The following is a 24,186-nucleotide window of genomic DNA, read 5'->3' as shown; positions in this document are numbered from 1 at the left end:
ATGAGCTAAAATGAACTTACAATAAACAGTTGTATTTTTATTGATTAACATTAAAAAAGATGAATAATGTATTGTTCAATGTAAGTTGATGCATTAAATAGTTAACTAAAGGGACCTTATTATAAAGTGTTACCAAAAATACTGATAAGGGACACGCACAGAAATTCCCTTTACTTTCAATTATTAGACCCAAAAGTAATAAAGAAAATGCATGTCTTTAACAAAATATTAAAAACATTGGGTCTCATTCACTAAACATGCAAAAGCATGTGCGTGAAATGTTTATGAACGTTTTCACGAACAAATCATGATTCATCAATAACTTTCGTTCTAAAATGTATTTTATTTATATATACACATTATTTTATTTATATATCAAAAATAAAAATTAAATTAAACAAATTAGTTCAGTCAAATCAACTTTTATGAGTATTAAGCACAGAACTGATATATTTTAAGTAAACTGAACTGTTTCATTGTTTTGAGCTTTATGAACTTATTTCTTTTCATTTAGACTAACTTACATTTAAACTGGGCTGGGATTTCTATTTCCTAGCATGCTTTGCCCATGGCAACTGATTGCCTCAATTTTTGAGTTTTGCCAACTTATTCGGGTTTATAGTGTACGAAAAATGTAGAAACAACTGAAACCACTCGTACGCAAAAATACATACACTTGGTGGCCTTATAAACATGTTAATATTAAATTATTTAAATTATTATAATATATTTCATCATATGTACAGGCCTATCAGTAAAAAAGTAAGAAAAAGTGCGTTATAGCTCAAGCTGTGAGGTAGCTCTACATAAAGACGCAGGTATGGGTATGTACAGCTGGCTAATCAGAGGTCTGTAATGTCTGTATAAAAGGTATTTATTGCGTTTGAAATTGTTTTGAGGATGCCACTCCTGGCACTGCTCAAGGATCTTGCTGCGCGTGCTCTCAGGTGAGATCACTTGTTTAGACAACATCATGTTTGACCAAAGAAAAAGGTGTGCGGAATGTCCTTATATGGACATGGTTTGGGCGTGTTTTAAATAAATTACACATGGTTGCTCATTTAGAATACTCCGAATGTGTGTATAAATACAAATAATGTATGCAATTTTTAATGAATGAGACCCACTGAATCCTCATGCTATCAATACAGCATATGCGGATGGAAGAGCATGCAATGATTACTATAATGTCCTAATGGTTAGCACACATGCTTCGACACAGAAACTTAATTTATGCAAATTTTTTTGCAAAAATGATGTGAATAACACAGCATTATCATTCCACGCATTTCTTCATTTTGAAGAAATTGGTGCTAAAATATAAACAGAAGTTGCAGAAAAAAAACTCTCTAATTTCATGTTTGCTAATATTCGGTGTTAAATGCCTGAAAGGCATGGGGCAACAGTAGCTAATCACTGGAGTGAATTACTGAGTCACATGACTAATTTTGGTGCAAATCTATAGGGAATTATTCTGTAAATATGTTTCAGTTTGTTTATTGAATAATTTTATTATTATTTTTTTTAATTTGTCAAACGGAATTTGTGAACTGTGACGAATATCCAAGTGAAATGGCTTATTTTGTCTAATTAAAGTGTTTAATGTTAATGGTTTTTGACTCAAGTTTAGATAAAGGCATATTAATTAAAAGAACGTACAGATAAATTATTTATTATAAACACTGCAATATTCTATTTAAAAAAAAATGATTTCATGGTGACCTTAATGCTCAATTTAAACATTTCAGATTCACCTTAGTGTTTCCATCCAGCATTTTTTATTATATCCCTAATCTGCATAAAATTCAGATTGAAACACTGTTATTGAGCTATAGTGCTTATTAAGGAAAAAGTGTTCAAATCTTGTAGAAGAGCATATCAAGTTTATGGGCTTTTTTCCTCAGGCAAAACATACTGATAATATATACTTTAAATGGAAATCATTAAATAAACGTTGCCAAACGTTGTGATGTCATTAACAAATGAAGACATTTCACAAGTCAGGTAAGAAACACACACTCAAAAATATATGTACAGTTGAGCTCAAAAGTTTAAATACCCCTTGCAGAATCTGCAAAAATGTTAATCATTTTAACAAAATAAGAAGGATCATGAAAATTGCATGTTATTTTTTATTTAGTACTGTCCTGAAGACTGTCCACAAGACAAAAAAATAGCTGAATTTATAAAAATGACCCCATTCAAAAGTTTACATACCCTTGATTCTTAATACTGTGTGTGGTTACCTGGATGATCCATGACTGTTTTTTTGTTTTGTGATGGTTGTTCATAAGTCCCTTGTTTGTTCTGAGCAGTTAAACTGAGCTCTGTTCTTCAGAAAAAATCTCCAGGTCCTGCAGATTCTTCAGTTTTCCAGCATCTTCTACATATTTGAACCCTTTACAGCAGTGACTATATGATTCTGAGATCCATCTTTTCACACTGAGGACAACTGAGGGACTCAGACAAAACTATTACAAAAGCTGCAAACATTCACTGATGCTCCAGAAGGAAACATGATGTGTTAAGAGTCAGGGGTGAAAACTTTTGAACAAGAAATTGATGTGCAAGTTTTTTTTATTTTGTTTAAAGAACATATTTTTTCATTTAGTTCTGCCCTTTGGAAGCTACAAAAGATACTTACATGTTTCCCAGAAGACAAAAAAAAAAGTACAATTTATTCTGTTCATAGAATTAAAAAAGTTTACATCCCTGACTCTTAATGTGTCGTGTTTCCTTCTGGAGCATCAGTGAATGTTTGTACCTTGTTTAATACTTGTGTTTGAATCCCTCAGTTGTCCTCAGTGTGAAAAGATGGATCTCAGAATCATATAGTCACTGCTGAAAAGGGTTCAAATATGCAAAAGATGCTGGAAAACTGAAGAATCTGCAGGACCTGGAGGATTTTTCTGAAGAACAGAGCTCAGTTTAACTGCTCAGGACAAACAAGGGACTCATGAACAACCATCACAAAAAAAAAAAAAAAAAAACAGTTGTGGATCATCCAGGTAATGACACACAGTATTAAGAATCAAGGGTATGTAAACTTTTGAACAGGGTCATTTTTATAAATTCAGCAATTTTTTTGTCTTGTGGACTTTACGTAAACAACTTTTATGTGAAATAGTTTATTCAGGACAGTACTAAATAAAAAATAACATGCAATTTTCATGATCCTTCTTATTTTGTTAAAATGATTCACATTTTTCTAGATTATGCAAGGGGTATGTAAACTTTTGAGCTCAACTATATTTGGATTGACTGATAAATATTTAAACCTGGTTGTGTATTTAAAACACGTTCAGTTTTTAAGTACACTTACAGATTTATTAGATGTGCAATCCATTTTACATGCAATTCAAATATATAAATCTTAAATTTAGGCCTAAATATTTTTTTTTTTTTTGAGTGCAGTTGAGTAGTATAAACATGATCACATTATTCACATATAAATCTCACCATTTAAACCCAAGGAACCAAAAAAGTGTAGACCAATATTAGCTGTATTTCATGTCCCCAAAAAAGACAAGGGGGAAAAAATTGTGAGAGACTAACATGTTCCCAAAGACGATCCAACATAAAGAAAGCCTGCGTGTTCTTACAGCGCAGACGTGGTATGTTCACAAGACTTGAGTTTAAGCTCTGCTTGTTGCCACGTTACAGATGGCCAAAGGGTGGCGGGGAGCAGGGGATGTGGGTTTTTGATTTAAGACTCGGTAATATTTCAACGCTCATAGCAGTCGCAGTCCACGGCCTAACCTTTCAACACATCCCAAACGTGTTTGGCTTTGACTGGCACGTCTGAGGCTTCAACCCAGCCCTCTCCTGGCTTATCTGCAGCTTCATCGCTCGACATGCGGACTTACGCTTGACACCTCAGTGACAACACCATCACTGAAAGACATGGAGTTGCATTTGTCACCTCTACCGCTAATATTTATGGGTCTTTGGAGGCTTACGTGATTCTTGCGGCCTTCCAGGTTTAGCCTTTGGCTCTAATTGGCCCTTCAGGCATGATGAAGAGAAATGCCATCCTGCGGGAGACATCACAACGCTCTCCAAGAAGAGCATGGCAGAGCAATGAAATTAACGTCAAACCTAGTGTTTGCTTTGGATGAGAATCAGCATTTGGGACAGGAGAGATCCAAGAGCACTGGACAGCTTGGACAATCTGTTTAAGCCCTGCCCAGATGACAAATCACCCCTATTCTCAGATAAAAGTTTAACATTTCAGAATCATCCACCTGGAAATTGCGAGTACAGAGCATGAAGTGATGGGGTAGACCTGCATAGGATCACAATGACCTCAAATCACACCTCTGAGGATACACGTGTACAAGTCACTGAGTCCAAATCTGCCTTCTTAAAAGGAAAGACAACTAGAACTGAAAGACCAAGTAAAGAAATAGTGAAAGGATAGACCTTTAATTGGACCGGCACCATAGTATGTAACTGAAGTGCTTCAGGTGCAAAAGTTGCAGGAAAAAAGGTTTGCAGTTTCAGTGCAGCTTCAAAGAACTATACACGATCCAAACCGAGGAATAAAGGTCTTATCTAGAGAAACAATCGGTCATTTTCTAAGCAAAAAAAATATATACTTTTTAACCACAAAGGCTCGTCTTGCACTGCTCTGCGATGCTCCACACATTACGTAATCACGTTGGAAAAGTCATGCGTGACGTAGGTGAAAGTACAGACCCAGCGTCTACAAAGTGAACGTGCAAAGACTAAGTCAAACGCCCTTTACAAAAAAAGGTAAAAGAACGAAGTCGTACGATTTTAAAGTTGGAGGAGAAAGTTGGAGTTTTTCTTACCCTACAGCGGTACTTCTGCCTACACCTTTCCAACGTGATCATATAATGCGCGGCGCATCGCAGAACAGTGCAAGACGAGCATTTGTGGTTAAAAAGTATATACATTTTTATCTTTTTTTAGAAAATGACTGATCGTTTCGCTAGATAAAACCCTTATTCCTCGTCTGGGATCGTTTAGAGCCCTTTAAAAAAATGCACTGAAACTGCAATTTGAACCTTCAACCCGTTGAACCCTGTTGAAGTCCATTATATCGAGAAAAAAAAATTATATATGGAGAAAGTTTTCCTCAAAACCCCTTTTTTTTTTTTGACTGAAGAAAGAAAGACAAACATCTTGGATGACATGGAGTGAGTAAATTTAATTCTGAAGTGAACTACTATAATTTTTCCTTTTAATTTTTGGAGTGAAATAAGACCAGGGCAGCTACTTGACAGGTTCTCGTGAGATTCACCCGATGACGGCAGCACAGCTGGTGATGTTTTCATAACAATCATCATCTGCAACGGAGTTCTGGCACAGTTGTCAGTAGGTCCAACCTGCACACTGATAATGATGCTGATAATGAGTGAAGTCCTGCAGGTGGACACCCCCACCAACCAAGCTAAGGAATGCCTGCCATTCCACACTTCATAATTCATGGTTTTCTGTGGCTGTTTAACACAAGTGCAAGTGTACGCTGACAGCCATCACGTAAAACACTCAAAGAATGTGTTAACTCATCCACCCCAGTGTAATTTGTAAATCTTGAGTGGACAGTCTCGTAAAAACAAAGGTTTCTGCTAAGAAGTGAGTATTTACTGATTTATTTAATCCAAAATTTGTATGAATGTATGAATAATATATAATTAAGTCCAGGTGTGATATTATTAGATTTCTCCTACTGCAATCAGTGGTGATTTTTTTTTCTTTGTTAATATTTTTATGCCATTTACCATCTTATACAGGAATAAGGTAAAGAATTTCCCCTCACAAAAATCAAAACCGCAGCTTTTTCTAAACAGTTTGGCCGTTCGTCCACACACAAACCCAGTATCCGGTCACTGAAACCGAACTTTTTTGAAAACTCCTGCCCGGGTGAAGATTTAGACGGTGAAACCGGAGATTCTGGCTTGTGACGCTGGAACTGGAGTTGTGACAAATTCTGACCCCCGCCAAATTATTACCCACTAAGTATTGGTAGGTTTAGGACAGGGGTGTCCAATCCTGCTCCTGGAGGGCCACTGTCCTGCAAAGTTTAGCTCCAACCCCAATTAAACACACCTGAACCAGTTAATCAAGGTCTTACTAGGCATACTAGAAACTTCCAGGCAGGTGTGTTGAAGCAAGTTGGAGCTAAAGTGGCCCTCCAGGGGTGCTTCTCAATATCCCTCCTTGTTTCCTCACTCCTCCGTCCTCCATCCTATGACCTGGAAACCGATCAAGCTCAGCCATCTTGAAGGACGTCTCAATTCTCTAATTGCACCGCGAGGAGGTGAGGATCGAGGAATGAGGAAGCTTCCTGAGGAGTCATGAGTGAGGATACACAGATGTATCCTTTGCGGAAGTCTTTCTCGTCGAGAAATGGCACACAAGGACCGAGTTTGGACACCCCGGTTTAGGATTAGGTGTGGGGGAGGGGTTAGGATTAGGCAATCAGGTAGCAACTTCTACAAGGGGAATAATAATTTGGCAGGGAGTCAACATTCAGCACAACACCAGTAATAACCTTTTTTCCAGGCTTCTGATTGGCCAACATGGCTTTACGGTTAGGGTTATATCGCCACCTGTTGGTCTGGTATGCTCTTGCCAGCTCTTCATATCATGTTTTTGCGTTTTCATGTGAACATTTTTTTTTAAAAGAGGAAGAAAAACTCTGTTTATAAAAATACCCATGTACATGTGGACTACGCCTTAATCTCTCTCAACAGCATTCACTTAATTTGTCAACCATGGTCACCTTCAGTTTACTTGTACCTGTGTGTAGCCAGATCCTTGAAGACTTCAAGAGTCACTCTCAATCTGTCTATAAAAAAAATAAATAAAAAGTCTTCATGTATTTTACTACACTTCAGTATGTGACTCTTATTAAGTGGGGGTCATTTTTTTTTAGGATTCTTTACCTAACCCAAGTCTCTGAGATCCTGACACTTTGCACTTCTGGAGACTCCAGGTAAGTTGCAGTTCTGGAAAATGGTGGCGCTGGAGACTAAAGGGTTCCTGATGGTTTCACACTTAATTCTTCACCTTTATTTCTTTTGCAGTTAATGTGTCTTTTCTTCTTCACCTGTTTTTGTCTGACCCTGCTGACCCAAAGAGCATTTCACTGTCCAATGGTCATGCCTTAACTTTACAATTTCTAGTATTGCATTAATATTGCATTCTTCTCATGGGCATTTAATAATTTTTGACTTTTCAGTGAGTTAAATCTCTTTTTTGGCTCATTATATCTGTAAAAGAAAACCTGCCTAATAATTATGCACACCTGAATATAAGGCGTTTTTCACTTCCAGCCTTCATGAACAATTATATATCACCTACAAATAATTAAATACAAAATTATTATTAGTTTAGACTGATGTGGTTTGGAACTGGTAAGATGTGCTTGGAAAAAAAAAAAAAAAAAAAAAAAGGATCAGAAAAATCAACTTGCCTAATAATTCTGCACACGGTGTAGTGTGAAAAAATGTCCTATTCCTACGTGCATGCATTATGACATACAAAGACTGAAAATGCTCGCGGCTACAGATTAATGACAAAGAGGCTGCCTTTTACCTATCTGATCATACAGCACACCCTGCTGGCAGAAAAGACTCACAAGAGAAGCTGTGTTAAATCACAAATCACACCGACCAACAAAAGTCCTGTTGAGTCCAAAAACTTCATGAATTAAAAAAAATTCATGAAGAAATTTGCCATTTAACAAGTGAAAAATACACTGGTATTGTAGGAGAGATGTTCCTTTGGGTAGAGATTCAGTGCAGTGTTCAGCCTACAATATATGAAGCACCTTAAGAAAGGGATTGGAACATGATAAAGGCAATTAAGGTATAAGTTTAATATTTTTTCTCAAAAGAATGCATATACAGTACAAAGGAGAGACTTCATACAGAGCATTTGGTTTCCACCAAAATAAAAACAAAACAAATAACTAGGGAGGGGGAAAGACTGGAAATCAAATCAATTTTGATCCACCTGTGTTGCACTTTTAAACTTGGTACTGTTGAGGGTTTAAAGTCAGTCAGAAAGGTTGTCTTGCACGATTACATAAACATTTAAACTGTTGCTTTCTTCCTTAAAAGAAACACACAGGTGGATCAGAGAATTGCTGGGATCCAGCCCCTAAATAAAAGGAGTGAAATGAACCTTTGAGGAAAACAAAAATAAGATAAAACAAACAAAAAAAATAATCACAAAAGAAAAAAAAAAGAACATTTGGTAAAATAAAAACAACTGGAGCCTACAACAAATTTTGTCAGCTTACATTATTATTAAATCATGTTAACCTATCCAAAGGAACCTGGAGGCTTACCTACATGCATCACAAGTTCTGGAAAAACGCTTCCATGGTCCCTAGCAACGCATTAGAACACACCACTTGTTCTGCTAACACTGTTAGAAAGTTCCCTGCTTGAGACAGACCAATTTTCTTTATATGAGGAGTCAAAGTTATCCATGGAAAACAACTGAAGGGCTATTGTCTCGAATGCCTATTAAATGGGAATATTGGCAAAGAATAAGGAGCTATTTCTAAGCACTTCAGGTGATGTTGTTCGAGGGTGGAAGAGGGATTACGGCAGACTCGCGAACGCGTCTCGAAACAATAATTCTAGTTTTATTTCTTGGGCTAGTGACGTTTCGGATCAGTGATTCAGTTGCCATTTTGAATGCTGTACAAAATGTTCGCACAGCACAATGGAAATGGATACAACCTGAATCTACTTAAGACTTTAGCAACAGAGTGCCTGCGAAGCGTTACTACTGTATGCATTACATGAACCCACTTAAATGTAGAAATTCGGCTTGCAAACCAAGGCAGCATCTCTAATAAATCTCACCATGAAGTACAGAAGTAAGACTCCTGGAATCAAAACTAGAAAAGGCCCTCTAGGTTTTAATATTAATGGGTATGTGGGTTGTGTGTTTTTTGTGTGTATATGTATATGTGCATGTGTATGGTGGGTACTCTTTATATCTTTATTGCAGAGCAAATATTGAAACTCACTTCTTTTACACATTGCTTTTTAGAGTGTAAAGCTGTGGACCAGCCTTAGCAGAGCAAAGAAGGGAGGGGGGAGATGGGAAACAGGGCGCTCATAGCAGCACACATTTACGCTTCTTCTTGGGCTCTGGGGGCTCCAGGGCTGCCAAAATCGCCTCATCAAATACGTTCTTTAGGCCTTTCTGTGAACACAAAGCAAGGGAGAGATGGACACTCAACATGGGTCAACACACAGACAAAAGAAGAAAAGTAAATCGATGGGTGGGTTGGAAACTAAATCAATTCTTTCGCAAACGCAACATGATTGGATGACTTTGGACATCTTTAAATGCAAAATATAATAGCATCATAGAAATAATGGATAAGAAGCATAAAATAAATTTAAATGTGTAGGAAATGCATGTGCCATGAAGTAATATTTACAGTGGAACCAAGCAACTAAGAACAGCAAATGGGAATAAGGCAAAAAGAGCAGAAGAGTCAATTAGGAAGTATACTCATAAATAGGTCCACACAGAATTTGTGCAGTTTTTGTGTTTATCTGCAAAATGGATTTCAAATTGAGCATGAGTAAAGGTCCTTGCACACCGAGTCCGAAATTTTCGCATGTTAAAAAATAAATACGACCTCATGTTGTGTCAATCACATTTACACACTGCCTCCGAAACTTTCATCCCTCATAAAAAAAATTCAGATCTGGTTCGATTTTCTGCATTTTTCACCATCAGAAGCAAGCATTTTGAAAGGTGTTTTGACAATTTAGAGCCACCGTACAAGCGAACGCCAAAATCCAGTCTTTGTTGAGGATCAATTGATTCACAGAAATTGGTGGTCTTTTTAATATGTGGCTCCAGTAAAGCTAGCAAAGCATCAAACTGAGCCACTGACATCCTGAAGGAAACTTTGAATCGCTCGGGATAATCCCGCAGCTCCTTGATAAGGACTCTCCTTCCTCTCTACGCAATCTCAGGATTGGATGGACCCAATATTTCCTCTTTCTTTTTCTCTTTTTAAGAAGAGAGAGGAAAACAAAATCATCCTCACTGCTTGAAGACTCCATTTTGTATCGTTTTGCGAATTTTTTTTTTAATACGCATCGGACTCAGTGTGCAAGGTTTCTGTGAGTGACGAATTTTTAGAATGACAAATATGAAAAAACGCATATGAAAATTTCGGACTCAGTTCGCAAGGACCTTAATCTTATTGGTAGCTGAAAACAAATTAGTCAAACTACTCAATAATTGAACGTGGGATGTGTCAAATTTTATGAATGATCAATTCTGTGGTTGTTTTGGCAGACACAGTTTCCATGTGGGCCTGCAAATGACCTAAAAATAAATTTGGTTGGCCAAAATTCCATAAACAACATTTTAGCTGCAAATACTTGGTTCAGACCCAGTGAACTGAAAATCAACTGAATCAGCCATGCGAAGCAGTCATTCAAACACAAGGTGTCAAACAAGAAAGTGGAAGTGCAAGCAAACACAGGCTCAGAGACTGAAGGGTTGGTGAGGTGAAGGGCTGGTCAAACAGAAACTCAAGCCTCTGGGTGAAATAAACACAGACAAATGATCTGCGAGAGAACGCAACCTGTAGTGTGGAAGTGTTACAAGTCTGGCCTCATCTGGGTGTAATGAGCAAGAACAACACTTTCATGAAATTTCAGATCACTTTTGTTTGTTGACAAGTCAGGTGACAGTACGTACAATACGCTTTTCTGTGCACATGCCCAAATTAGGGGCAAGGAGGAAGTGCTGGGCGCTTGGAAACAATAAGTACGACATTGTTCGAGGAAATCGTCCTCAGAAGAGCAGTCTGAGAAGTTATTGTCCGGTCCAGGGCTGTTAGCATGTCTCAAATGAAGGCTGTGACAAGGCCCCACTGTGTGAGCTATAGTGAGGAGGATTTATCTGCAAACAACTGGTGGAAGGTAGATGTGGATTGCGCTTTGTGCAAAAAAACAGTGTGGGTAATGTTTAATAGTGTTCAAAGTGTGCTATATGCATCCTTATGTAGAAACTGATTTAATTAAACTGTATTAGCCAGTCACAAATACATTGTTAGCAATATTGACCTTTGCCATTAAGATGGTTTAAAAACACATTTACCGTTTAAACAGCATAATTAACGAGAGAGACGCATTAAGTAATGGCAATTGCAGCTGTCCTTTATTAATGGCACATATCATTTCACAGGATTATATTTAGCCATTTAAACTCTCAAGACGTTGTATGGATAAGAATGGCACCAAACTGCAAACCGTAGCCATACGTTAATAAGATTAGAATTAACTTTATATGATACAATTGTTGCAGTACAAAATAAATACACTGACATAAGGAATGATTCTTAGAAATGCAAATAAACTGAGCAGCAAAGTACTGAATTATTTTACCTTTGTCTGCTCTTAAATAACAGTAACAATGAAATCAAGACTATGAACTTGATCCAAAGTCTGAAGCAACATCTCAGTATTTAAAGCAAAAAACTAAATGCAACCCTTCAATTGTAAGCTTCCACATTTTTAATTTTCAAACTCAAGTGCAAATAATAATAGTAAAAAAAAAAAAAAAATCTGTAGAAAGGAGACAAAAATTTCACTCCCAAGAACTGGATCTAACTTTAACAGTCTCCAAAGACAACAAAAAGTAGGAAAAGGAAAATAGCAAAAGCAAATCCTTTAGTATTGTTGAAAGAAGATACATATTTATGACGTCACTTAAGAGACTGGGATACTTGTCTTTTCTGTGGAGCAAGAGGTAACTAAAGGAAGCAGCAAACATCTGGGGAAGAGTGGGGCGTTAGAAAGAGAGAGAGGCTTAAAATATACAGCACTTCCGTTTTCGCTGCGTTTCAGGAGGTTCGAGGGCAGCTAGGATAGCTTCATCAAATACATTCTTCAGACCTCGCTATGAACACAGAAGGGAAGGGAAACAGAATAAAGCACCAATGTTAGCAGTTACAGAAAACAGATGAGAAAGAGAGAGAAGAAGAGGTGAGATATAAAAGAGAGGAACTAGCACATTTCAAAAGAGCACAGCAGGTAGTGAGGAAGAGAAATTGCTTGTAGAAGAGTATGTTGCACTGAAACAAAGTCATTCTACAGGTGCAGATGCTGTGCAGGCTTACCGACGACACTAACAGTTATGGAAATGGATACAGGAGGTGGCCGATTGAAAAAAAGAAAAGAAAAAAAAAAAACCTTCCAAAATTTAGGATGCCAATTGCAAGATGTATTAAATATTGTTTTCACCATTGCTCTTTTCTAAACAGACTGCATGCAGACATAATTAAGTCAACTACAGCAATCCCAAAAAAAAAAACAAAAAAAAAAAACAGTACATTTGTTTCCTAAAACGTAAATCAATTCTGCCAAACACAAAAGACAACATGAAATCATAATTACTTTAATATGCACCGATCAGGCATAACATTATGACCACCTTCCTAATATTGTGTCGGTCCCCCTTTTGCTGCCAAAACAGCCCTGACCCGATGAGGCATGGACTCCACTAGACCCCTGAAGGTGTGCTGAGGTATCTGGCACCAAGATGTTCGCAGCAGATCCTTTAAGTCCTGTAAGTTGTGAGGTGGAGCCTCCATGGATCAGACTTATTTGTTCAGCACATCCCACAGATGCTGGACTGGATTGAGATCTGGGGAATTTGGAGGCCAAGTCAACACCTCAAACTCGTTGTTGTGCTCCTCAACCATTCCTGAACCATTTTTGCTTTGTGGCAGGGCGCATTATCCTGCTGAAAGAGGCCACAGCCACCAGCGAATACCGTTTCCATGAAAGGGCGTACATGGTCTGCAACAATGCTTAGGTAGGTGGTACGTGTCAAAGTAACATTCACATTCACAGGACCCAAGGTTTCCCAGCAGAACATTACCCAAAGCATCACACTGCCTCCGTTGGCTTGCCTTCTTCCCATAATGTATCCTGGTGCCATGTTCCCCAGGTAAGCGACGCACATGCACCCGGCCATCCACGTGATGTAGAAGAAAACGTGATTCATCAGACCAGGCCACCTTCTTCCATTTCTCTGTGGTCCAGATCTGATGCTCACTGTTGGCGCTTTCGGCGGTGGACAGGGGTCAGCATGGGCACCTTTACTGGTCTGCAGCTATGCAGCCCCAAACGCATCAAATTGTGATGCACTGTGTATTCTGACCTGTTTCTATCAGAACCAGCATTAACTTCTTGAGCAATTTGAGCTACAGTCGCTCGTCTGTTTGATCGGACCACACGGAGCAGCCTTTGCTCCCCACATGCATCAATGAGCCTTGGCCGCCCATGACCCTGTTGGCGGTTCACCACTGTTCCTTCTTTGGACCACTCTGGACTACTGCAGACCGGGAACACCCCACAAGAGCTGCAGTTTTGGAGATGCTCTGACCCAGATGTCTAGCCATCACAATTTGGTCCTTGTCAAACTTGTTTGCCCATTTTTCCTGCTTCTAAACATGAACTTTGAGGACAAAATGTTCACTTGCTGCCTAATATATCCCACCCACTAACAGGTGCCGTGATGAAGAGATAATCAGTGTTATTCACTTCACCTGTCAGTAGTCATAATGTTATGGCTGATCGGTGTATATTCTTGGCCTTACACATGGATGCAAAATAATACTAATCAATAGCATCATAGGCCCACATTCTATGTGCGGTTTCATGTTGCCTATAATACAAATTTTCCCATCAGATAAGAATCATTTATACAGTCGCATATTGAATTATATTCTAATATGCATGCATCAACAGGCAGAGAATAGTAGGTCAATGACAGATCAACCTCTGACCACCAACCGAACCAAAGGTCAATCCATAGTCCTTTTTTTTTCTTTTCAAAAACAAATAAAAATTCACCAGTGTCTCTGAGCCTCTGACCAAATGCTATGAAGCTTCCACTTTCTGGTAAATAGTACATAAAAATATATATAAAAAATACAAATAAAAGCTTTGACACAACAATCAAATGTAAAATATTAACACTATCATCAGGACACTTCTAACCAATGAGAATGTAAAGATACCATTCTTTAGACGCTGAAATCTAACTGAGAACACAATCTCACTGAGGATATTTTAGTGTGTTAAATGACCTACTAAAGAGGCAGTTTCTGTTTGTAATGTAGATGATATACATTCATGAACATATATGATCACAAGTGTGTGCCGTATATGAGACCCCCTTACCTGCGTCAGAGCGGAGCACTCCACATATTTGACAGCCTTCAGATCGCGGGCCAGCTTCTCTGCTGTCTCCGGAGTGATGGGTTTCTGTTTGTTCTTGGCAAGCTTCTCGATGGTCGAAGGATCATCTCTCAGATCAATCTGCGTCCCCACAAGCAGGAAGGGGGTCTTTGGACAGTGGTGGGTGATCTCAGGTACCCACTGAAGGACACAAGCACAAAGGGTCAGGCTACTTTTTTCCAATTAACTTGTGTAATAGGTCTATAACTAGTAATTGATTAATATACTGACCAGGGCTGCGTTTCTCAAAAGCATCGAAAGCCTAACTAGATATTTGAACCATTGGAACCAATGGTCTCTAAGGGTGCTTTTACACTAGCTTTTTGGTGCGCACCCAGGTTCGACTGATGTCAGAGTTTGGTTCGTTTGGATGATGTGAACGCTGTCTTCCCGAGTCCACTTAAAAAGGGTGGTCTGGGATACGGTTTATGTGAACTCCAGTACGGTTAGCTGCTGATATGAATGCAAATATATTTAATCGCAGTGAATCGCTATTAATGACGTATGATTTGATAAAAATGTGTGTTTGTATGTCTTTCACTCATTTTTCTGAAGAGCTTGACTGGCGTACTGCAAGCAGAGAGCTGTATGTGTCATTTCTGCTCGCCTTCAGCGATCTTTAGAGCATTTGCAGTACATTCGCGGCAGATAGACGCAAGTGCCGCTACGTACTGAAGCTTTGGAAACGAAAGCAATGGTTCAAAAACAAAAATATAAAAGTGAGGTGAGCAGGTTATCGAACCGAGTGTGAAACCACCCCAAGATCAACTTAACTCACAATGCTTTTGAGAAACAGCCCATACTGAATACTAAAAAATAAAATTGCAGGCAATTGATTTTGCACTATAGGCGGAGACAGACAGCATGACACACAAAAAAATACACAATGCAACTAACAAAATATATGGTTCCGGCTGGTTCGAATGATTCAAGCTCACCTTTTCTTTGACGTTTTCAAACGAAGAAGGTGAAACGACTGAGAAACAGACTAAGAAGACATCTGTCTGAGGGTAGCTCAGGGGTCGTAATCTATCGTAATCTTCCTGACCTGCAGAGAGATGGAAATAACAGGATACATTAAAACTAAGAATGCAGTTGCGATCCTGAGCAGCCAACAGACGTCATTCAATGGTGCACTTGAACACATGCACAGCGAAAGACTGGTCCCACAATCCTACCAAAAAAGCAGTTTCAAGCTCAACCACCCTCCACAGGAATGTGTGGAATTCTCCAAAGCTCCCAAGGTCTAATTTTTATAACAATGACGATCATGAATGTTTTTTTCTTTTCAGCATATGAGCTCCACCCTTGAAACCAGATGCTCTAAAAGCCAGATAATTTACTTCCGTTTTAATAAACCTTAATGATAATGAATATTAATCAATAGGCTATAAATGAAAGTGTAAGATGTTGAGAAAAAGTATTTGTACTTTACCTGCGGTATCAAACAACCCAAGGGTGTACGGCTCACCACCAATCATAACCGTAACTGCATAGTTATCAAAGACCTGCAAGTAAGCAAAGAAAGAGTCCATTGTACATTCAGGAATTTTTATTTTTTTTCAAATACAGAAGAATTATAGCCACTGAAATCCAACAGGAAATTTGACTTTATATAAGTGAATATGAAATGAACTGGAAACGCTACTCACCGTTGGTACATATTCGGAGGGGAATTTATTAGTTGTATAGGAGATTAATAGACAGGTTTTACCCACTGCACCATCACCAACAACGACGCACTTGATCGTCTGCATAGCTGTGCTTTTATAAATCCACTGTTCTCATTCAAGATCTGTAATGAAAGACAAAAGCGTTCACATGAGACGTTGCACTTCATTCAGTCATAGTTTGCTCTCCAATGGTGTGTCATTCTCAAGTTCAAAAGGTGTAAATGGAGACACTATAGCATACGAGCATTACACAACACCATGTCCATTATTAAAATGTGTGTGCAGAGTAATAGTATACAGGCAACAGAAAACGTCACTCATAAAAGATGGTCAAAAATGTAGCTATAATTTTAATAAAATTAGATCTATTAATATATATAGAAAAAATTGTCACCATAGAAACAGCAAAGATGTTTTTTTAATCTAATATTTCTTGGATTTTTACCACATTTATTTAAATCGAGAGTAGAAAGAGAACATGAGGGATATGTTGCAAGCCTGATTTAAATTTCAAAAGCGTTAACCACTACGCCACGGATCATTCTTGATAGCAATATTTTAGCTTTTAGAGGCCAACGTCAAGTGAATTTAGCAGGACTAAAGCCTCCTATACTGTATGATCAGAACTGACCATATGCTTTAAATCAGTGTTCTCTGCACCACAAAACAAACATACAGCGCAAGCAGTGTTGACTGATTCACAACCAAATGAGCCAGTATTTTTAATTAATTGATAGTTACAAGTTTGAACTCACTGAATCCACCACACGGGTAACTAAATCAACATCAGACTCACTTACTGTTGTTCTTATGACAAAATGTAGTTAAAGATTCATAAATGCAACAGTTGTTTTTGTAATAAATTATATTTTGATAAAACATTTTGCAGTGGCAGTGGTGCAGAAATCCTTTTTTTTTTCAGTAATCACATCTAAATATGTCAGTATAATATCAAAACAGAACAGCAGAAAGAATCTCTCTCATGCTGTTAGATACTAAAGGTGTTGCTGGTCTACAAGTATAAAACACCCACATTAGAAACTGAGACAGGCTTGGCTGTGATCAACACAAAATGTGAGAAATTAATCTGTCCCGCTTTTATGCTGCTGAAGACAGTATAAGTCATATTCAAATTAATTTCACACCCTTCAATGTCTCACAGACAGCTACATTTGCACAGTAATAAATTTCCTATAATTAGTCTGACATGTTATTGGTGATGGGCTCACATTATATGTATCCATGTAAATGGTTTGTGGCTGTGCAATAACTGAGGCATGGTTTTGCTTTGAACGCATTATGGCTTTTTATATTACCAACCTGCCCAGGGTTGATGGAAACAACTTAACCCTGAATCTTACCATATTCAAGCTAAATGCATACTACCAGACTGAAAATGGCACCCCTTAAAAGTTTAACAGTAGATACGTTTATATGGAAACCTTTTGTTTCAATTGTAATGAAATCATTCTGAATGACGAATCTGAACATAGTGTTTGCATGAATGCTAAATAAAGTGATCAGGCTGATGTGTGCGTTTATCACAAGCTTCATATCAGATTTGATCATTTCACATGCGCACACTGCATGAATATAAAGAGTTTCCCGCTGTTGGCACATACTAACCACCCTCCAACTATTTCTTCTTTTCTTTGTTTTAAAAAGCAGACATTATATTTGTCCATTTCGGGTCCTAATTAAGAGATGATGAGCACATGATGAAGCATTACATCATGTCCTAACCAGACACTATGAGATAAGATTCCAGCGGCAAACAATTTGTCTATCCAAACCAGATGCGACACGACTAAGAGACGCGATAAAGTCAATCAAAAATCACAGCCAATCAGAACAGCGTGTGGGCGTGCTCTCTCTGCAAGCTCCAGGCACTCACAACGAAATGGATAAGGGACGTCACGTCGCAGAAAAATAGAAACAGTTTCAAAAATAGAATCATCGCATGTCACCGTCGTGGCTGGTTAGGACAAAATCTCTGATTTAACATGGAAAAGATACCTTTTATCGCGTAGCGTGGCGTGGCGTCGCGTCTGGATGTGGATAAAAGTCTGACGCAATGACTGGTGGAACAATGTTGTCCCGCACCACTTCAAATACGATGAGTGGAAAAGGAGAATATTAAATTGACACGACAGGCATTTATTAAACTATCTTCAACAACAACCACAACAGCTTGTTCTATGCGTCATTCATCATTACGCCATTTCTATGTCAATGCACATGCGCAGAATTTTCCACTTTTGGTTTTCAATCCGATCGAGTGTTTACGTGTCCTATCGACAGATTAGAAAAGGTTTAAACCTCCCCTTACAATCTGAATGAAATTTACATTGGATTTGGCCAATTCATTCCGATTGACCTGATATTACGACAGTGCCACTAGTCTGATTTCAATCAGATTATTAGGGTCCATGTAAACGCAGCTAGTGTTTCGTCTTCTATTGTATTCTGATTGCAGACTAAGCACATCATCTACAAGATCATTTTCCTCCCAGACAGAGGTTACAACACAGATGTATATTCTTACGTTAACACACATCAGCACAGAGTTCATTCTTATCAATGTGGAGGAAATACCTGCTGTCATTTTTACACAAACTTGCACAGAATGGTAAAAATAACAAAAAAAGAAAAATATAGGCAAAGCGGTGCTAAATCCAACCTCAATTTGCTCAGCTGTATTGAGACACAAACACATAGGAAAGTGTTTAAGCATACAGTCCTACAGCAAAGGTCTGTCTTTAAATTTAGTTTCTAAAATATTTCACATTTAAAACATTCAAAGGTCCCCCTCTCCGACGGGCCAGTCGGCCCCTCCCCTGTTCTGAGTGTGGGTCACTGCGGCTTTAAACTCAAGAATAACGTCACTGGTATTAGCACATCGCTTACAGCGGGTCAGTATTCTAAACCATTATTCACACAACACAGACCCCAAGCCTGAGGAGAGGAGACATGGGGGCAAAATAGAACAGTACGGCAATATCGCTTTGGTGTGCGGAGGGGAAGTTGGTGACTGAAGCGTAAGACCGAGAGAACCACTTCCTGCTGTTTGCGTCGCGCCTGAGCGGCAGCTAAGCCTCTGCAGAGCTATGCAGCAGTAAGCGGGCGAGCCTTCAAGCTCACAGATGGTCAGGACAAGGAGATGGAAGCCCATCCCGGCTGTTTCCTTCCTCTCGCACACCGCAATCAGAGGAAGCCAGGCCTGACCTCATTCTACCGTCAGTGGAAAACCCACAATCAAAAGCGCAGGGATCTGGTGGGTGCTGTCACCTGTCCAACACAAATTCTTATCAAAAAAGAAATTAGTTAAACTAGATTGCAGTTATAGTGTTTTTTTTTCCCAAACATTCTCAGAAAGTCTCCACTGGATTAAACTACAAAACTCACATGCTCAAAACTGTATGACATACATTGATTTATTTTAAAATACCTCTGACATCCTAAACAATCATACTGAGAGAAAATTCCCATGCAGACAAATGTGAGTGGCAAGTTTTGTACCGGAAAGAACTGTATTAAGGCCAAACTTCAGCTCACTTCAAGCAATAGACTTTGTAAAGCGATATAATCCAGACCCATGTGCATACCCAGACAGTAAATCCCTGATCTTTAAAACCAGGGTACATTTGGACAAGCCTATGCTTTGAATCAATCTCACCTCTAATGCTTCTTTTTCCCCTAAATCCACAAGATGGAAAATATTTAACTACATACCACTATTCATAAGACTATACACACATAAAATTACTTTAAAAAAATTGGGTATAGAGAAGTGAATGACCAATATTGCTTATTTAATGAACAATATTACTACACATTACTTTTGACAAGTTTAATAAACAACCTTATAAATGAAACAGAAGCAATTTTGCTATTATATTACTGCAGCTTCTGACACTATAATAAGAGTTTTGCAATAGAAATGCACTATACATAGGTCTAGTTAATAGAGATGCAGCAATATTAAATTTCTCAGCCGATACGACCGATTATTTAGAATGATTTCTGCCGATACCGATAGTTTGATTTTCTTAAAGAAAAAAATAAATCTCTACCAACTAATGCTGTAAACTATGGAACCCCTCTCATTTGGTACATTACTATAATATTAGAGATAAAATTTAAAGGGTTAGTTCACCCAAAATATAAAGTCAATAATGAGCCGGTGTTCTGACGTAGAACACGGAAGCCTGCGCTACGTTCATTACATCAACTGCGTACGACAACAGTTCAAATTGTTGAATAAAGTTGTTATTTTTGTTTTGTTTTTGTGCACAAAAAGTATTCTCATCGCTTCATAGCATTAAGGTTGAACCACTGTAGTCACGTTGACTATTTTAACAATGTCTTTAATACCTTTCTGGACCTCAAAAGGTGCAATGATATTGCTGCCTGTGTGTGATTCAGAAACCCTCGGATTTCATCAAAAATATCTTAATTTGTGCTCCGAAAATGAATGAAGGTCTTACGGGTTTGGGACGACATGAGGTTGAGTAATAAATGACAGAAATTTCACTTTTGGGTGAACTAACTCTTTAACTGCTATTTATTTTAAGATATAATAATTATTACACTCAAAACTGAATGTTATATCCAACTCAGTTGTAAATAAGGTAGTTTTCATAAACACTTGTCTTCATGACAAATTTATTCAAACATGCATAATTAACAGTAAATAAGTAAAAAGTACATATTTTTTTGATAACTTTCCTGAGGTAAATGTAAGGTTAAGTGACATTGTTCTCAAGCTGTTTTATTGACATATTTTCCCGGTTGAAACACTGATTGAGCGATTACATGAGGCATGATACATTTCGGTAAGTTGTACTATATCTTTCATCATACCTTGTGATGTTCATGCATGTTTTTTTTACTATAACTTGTATTAAAGTGGAAGAAAAGATTCACACTCCACACTGCCGCTTGAACTGCACTACAGTGTCACATTTAAGAGCGTCAAAACTGCATATATTGTTTGAATTTTGTGATAAAATGGACTGAATTTGAAAGATGAAACTTTGTTGCTTATCAAAAGTTAAGCACAAAGCTCTTTGTAATTATTGAATGGGAGACTTTTGGTGTAGGAAAAAAATACGGGCCTGACAACCCTGCCTTGAACTACGGGTGAGACATAGGGTCAAATAGAATCTGCCTTAATGCCACTATTTTTTAAACTGTTAATGCGTTGTTGTCACGTTCAACAACCCTAAATTCAACACGAGACAATTTTTTTTCACACATTTCTTGAGTTGCAGTCTGAACACATTTTTCCAACCCCTTTTGATTGACAGGATATAATTGGCCCTGATCATCGGCTGTTTTTAAACAATCGGCCAATAACGATTATTGCCAGATGCATTGGTGCACTCCTAGTAGGGCTGGGCGATTTTTCCGATTTTTTTGATTAATTCGAATGTAATGTTTTGCCTCGATTTTATTATTTTTTTAAATCGAGAAATCGCGATTTTGAATAAAAATGTTAGCAAGCCTTACAATTAGACACGTTGACAATACAGCAATGATAACTAGGAGAAGAAAATGATCCGACCACATGATGGCCGGTGCACCTGACTAACCGCTCTCATGTGACGCTCTATGAGCGTAGAAGACATCACTATTCTTAAGCGGCTGTTCATTCAGTAATGCGTTATTGCGTTATAAAAATGAGACGCAGGCAGTGTTTTTTTTTTTTTTTTTTTTTTTTTTTAACTTGACCGCCGTGCTTTTAGAATGCCGTTTCATGGGTGAGAACAAAAGACGCGAGACACAAGTGCAACACCTAAACATGTCTGCCAAACATAAAAACAATAGGACAAATAGCGCAATGCAATGCAAAAACCTGTAAACCTGTTTGATATTTCATGTTTGCATGATGGTGACAGGCTGAAAGCTGCTGTTTCTGTTTTTACAAAGCATTTGCTGTTAATAATAGCCTATTACTGGTGTTATTTATTGCTATTACTTTTTGGCTAAGAAATATTTGGCACATCCTAGTATATAGGATGTGTTTAAGATAAGTTTGTACAACATTTGTCTTCATATTTCTGCAAAGATATTTAACAAATTGTTTTACATTTACACCATGTTGATCACTTCATGTGTGGTGCACTTGGAATGGAACTTTTTTTAACCAGATTGTTAATAAAGAGAATGTTACTTAAACCATATTGTAGTTAAGTTTTTAAGTTGACTAGTTAAACAGAAAAAAAAAAAAAAAAAAAAAAAACGAAATCGAGAATCGGTCAACCGTTCTGGGGAAAAAAAAAAAAAAAAAAAAGATTTTTTTTTTTTTGCCATATCGCCCAGCCCTAACTCCTAATTATTAGCAATAATAAATTAACAATAATGTAAATAATATTTGCTGTTTATCCTATCTAACTGTTTAGCTACACATTTCTCACTTGAGAATGAATGGCTGTTATGTAAAAACATGAGTAATGATCAACACTACATATTAAATAGGTTACTTTAAATGCTTTTGTCGGTTGCACTAAATGGTGTCATTTATCAGTAAAACAACTGATCCAATATTGTGAGAAAATCTGATCATCTATTTCTACTTTAAAGCACAAGGCTAGATCAGTTCTAGCAGCTGGATTCATCCATTCTTCTCGTTCTAGTCCTGCCTTCTTCCTGTGATAGTTTTAACGATTCATTCGTGGCAGGAAAAGCATTTCCTCAGTGACAAGAAGTGAAAGAGAACTTGTTGCAAAATACATATTGATGCAAGTAAAATTTTTGCTGTGTCCTCCCCTAACTAACAAATTCATTTGAGAGGGAGTTATGTTTGGTACTTCACATCATTCAGTCTACAAGGAAAAATCAATCAAAAACAGTACTAAGGATACAAACATCCATAATTAATGGAGAGTGCTTTTTTTTTTTTTTTTTTAATTTTCATGACCCAGAACCTGCAGACAAGTCAATAACAGTGCTAAAAAAAACAGATGAACTATAGAATTAATGCATTAGAGAGAAACAGAGACATCCCTGACACAAATGATGTTTGACAGCAAGAAACAATTGTCAACTAGTACCTTAGAACCCCAATAGAACCACAAATCTAATTAATAACTCAAACTATTAATATCTACTAATATCTATCTATCTATCTATCTAGAGGGTGGTGTAGTTTAAATGGCAGTGAAGTTGGCATTGCTGGCAAAATGTTGCTGAGAGATCAATAACAAAATTCTGACAATGTCATCCATGCTAAACAAACAAACTCAGATTCAATGCAGAATAATTAAAAATACATTAATCCAGCATATTTCCATTTCCAATGATGCTGTATAACTGAAGGCCACCAAAGCACAACATTTCAACTGAGTAAATATGCACTGCACAATTCCTCTATATCAACCAGAATAAATCAATCTGTAACGTTATTTAAGACAAATGAGCAATAACATGCTAATATGAAAATATAAATAAATTATGACATCTATCTGTCGTCAACAGGCGACTGCAACGGATGACAGATTTAAAGCCAGAAAGATCTTTATATTTTATACTGACATAATATAAAATAATTATTACATTAAAATAGACACTAAATATGTTATACAATAACACGATAAAGATTGTAAAACTGCTTATGGTAAAATCTGACCGGTTCTCCTCAACCTCGTTTAGCCGTCTGTGCTAACTGCCCTCCGGTGCCATTTAACACGTTTAATTCGCAAAATACTCCCTCAAAATATATCTATTTATACTGCACATATTCATAACTCAATATCCCACCAGGTCAAGCGCTAATATTGTTTAAAGTAAGAGAAATATGGTTAATATTTTGAGCGTCATTGGCACTCACCGTATCCTTTCTGTTTGTTTCTCTGCGCCGGGCGTTGGCAGGTCCGCGCGCTTGGGGTTTCCAGAACTGAAGAGCAGGGGCGAGTCGCGCGCTGCGTCACTCTGAGAAATTTTTATTTTTGTTCATTTTTTTTGTATGTGCAAAAATACAAATAAATGCAAATCTAACAGAATATATGTACATTTTTATCACTTCCTTTTTATATGTACACTATACCACTTATGCACATGGTTTTATTTAAATTATTGAATCATATATAGCTTTTATAATCATCTATAACATTTATTACAATCATTTATAAGATAAATGATTTTGTCCATACAGGGGAAATAAATAAATTCAGGTGTCATTTGAGAGTCAATTCATTAGTTCTACACAAAAATATAATGATAATCATGTATATCAAATATTA

At 37.5% G+C, this 24,186-nt stretch overlaps 1 protein-coding gene across 2 annotated transcripts; it reads right to left on the bottom strand.

Moving 5' to 3' along the window:
* Positions 1–7,825: 7,825 nt before the first annotated feature.
* Positions 7,826–23,920, bottom strand: cdc42 (cell division cycle 42). 2 transcript variants are annotated; one of them, XM_051913169.1, is made up of 6 exons: positions 23,775–23,920; positions 15,923–16,065; positions 15,706–15,778; positions 15,209–15,318; positions 14,214–14,411; positions 7,826–9,195 (listed from the first exon to the last, which is right to left on the bottom strand). In XM_051913169.1, exons 2-6 carry the CDS (start codon positions 16,025–16,027, stop codon positions 9,106–9,108), a joined length of 576 nt encoding a protein of 191 aa, XP_051769129.1. In that variant the 5' UTR covers positions 16,028–16,065; positions 23,775–23,920; the 3' UTR covers positions 7,826–9,105. The 2 variants fall into 2 exon arrangements, with proteins under 2 accessions (XP_051769129.1, XP_051769130.1); XM_051913170.1 differs by lacking the exon at positions 7,826–9,195 and adding an exon at positions 11,160–11,922.
* Between the last annotated feature and the right edge of the window lie 266 nt (positions 23,921–24,186).

Source organism: Ctenopharyngodon idella, chromosome 11, assembly GCF_019924925.1.
Source record: "Ctenopharyngodon idella isolate HZGC_01 chromosome 11, HZGC01, whole genome shotgun sequence".
NCBI lineage: Eukaryota > Metazoa > Chordata > Actinopteri > Cypriniformes > Xenocyprididae > Ctenopharyngodon > Ctenopharyngodon idella.
Note: the sequence above shows the minus strand (reverse complement) of the source record. Positions and strands in the feature narration are given on the sequence as shown.

Coding starts and splice junctions, on each gene's coding strand:
- cdc42 (XM_051913169.1), bottom strand. CDS start 16,027: ATGCAGACGATCAAGTGCGTCGTTGTTGGTGATGGTGCAGTGGGTAAA. Junction 15,319..15,705: donor TGGGTTGTTTGATACCGCAG/GTAAAGTACAAA, acceptor ATCTCTCTGCAG/GTCAGGAAGATTACGATAGA. Junction 9,196..14,213: donor AGTGCTCCGCTCTGACGCAG/GTAAGGGGGTCT, acceptor TTGTGTTCACAG/AAAGGCCTAAAGAACGTATT.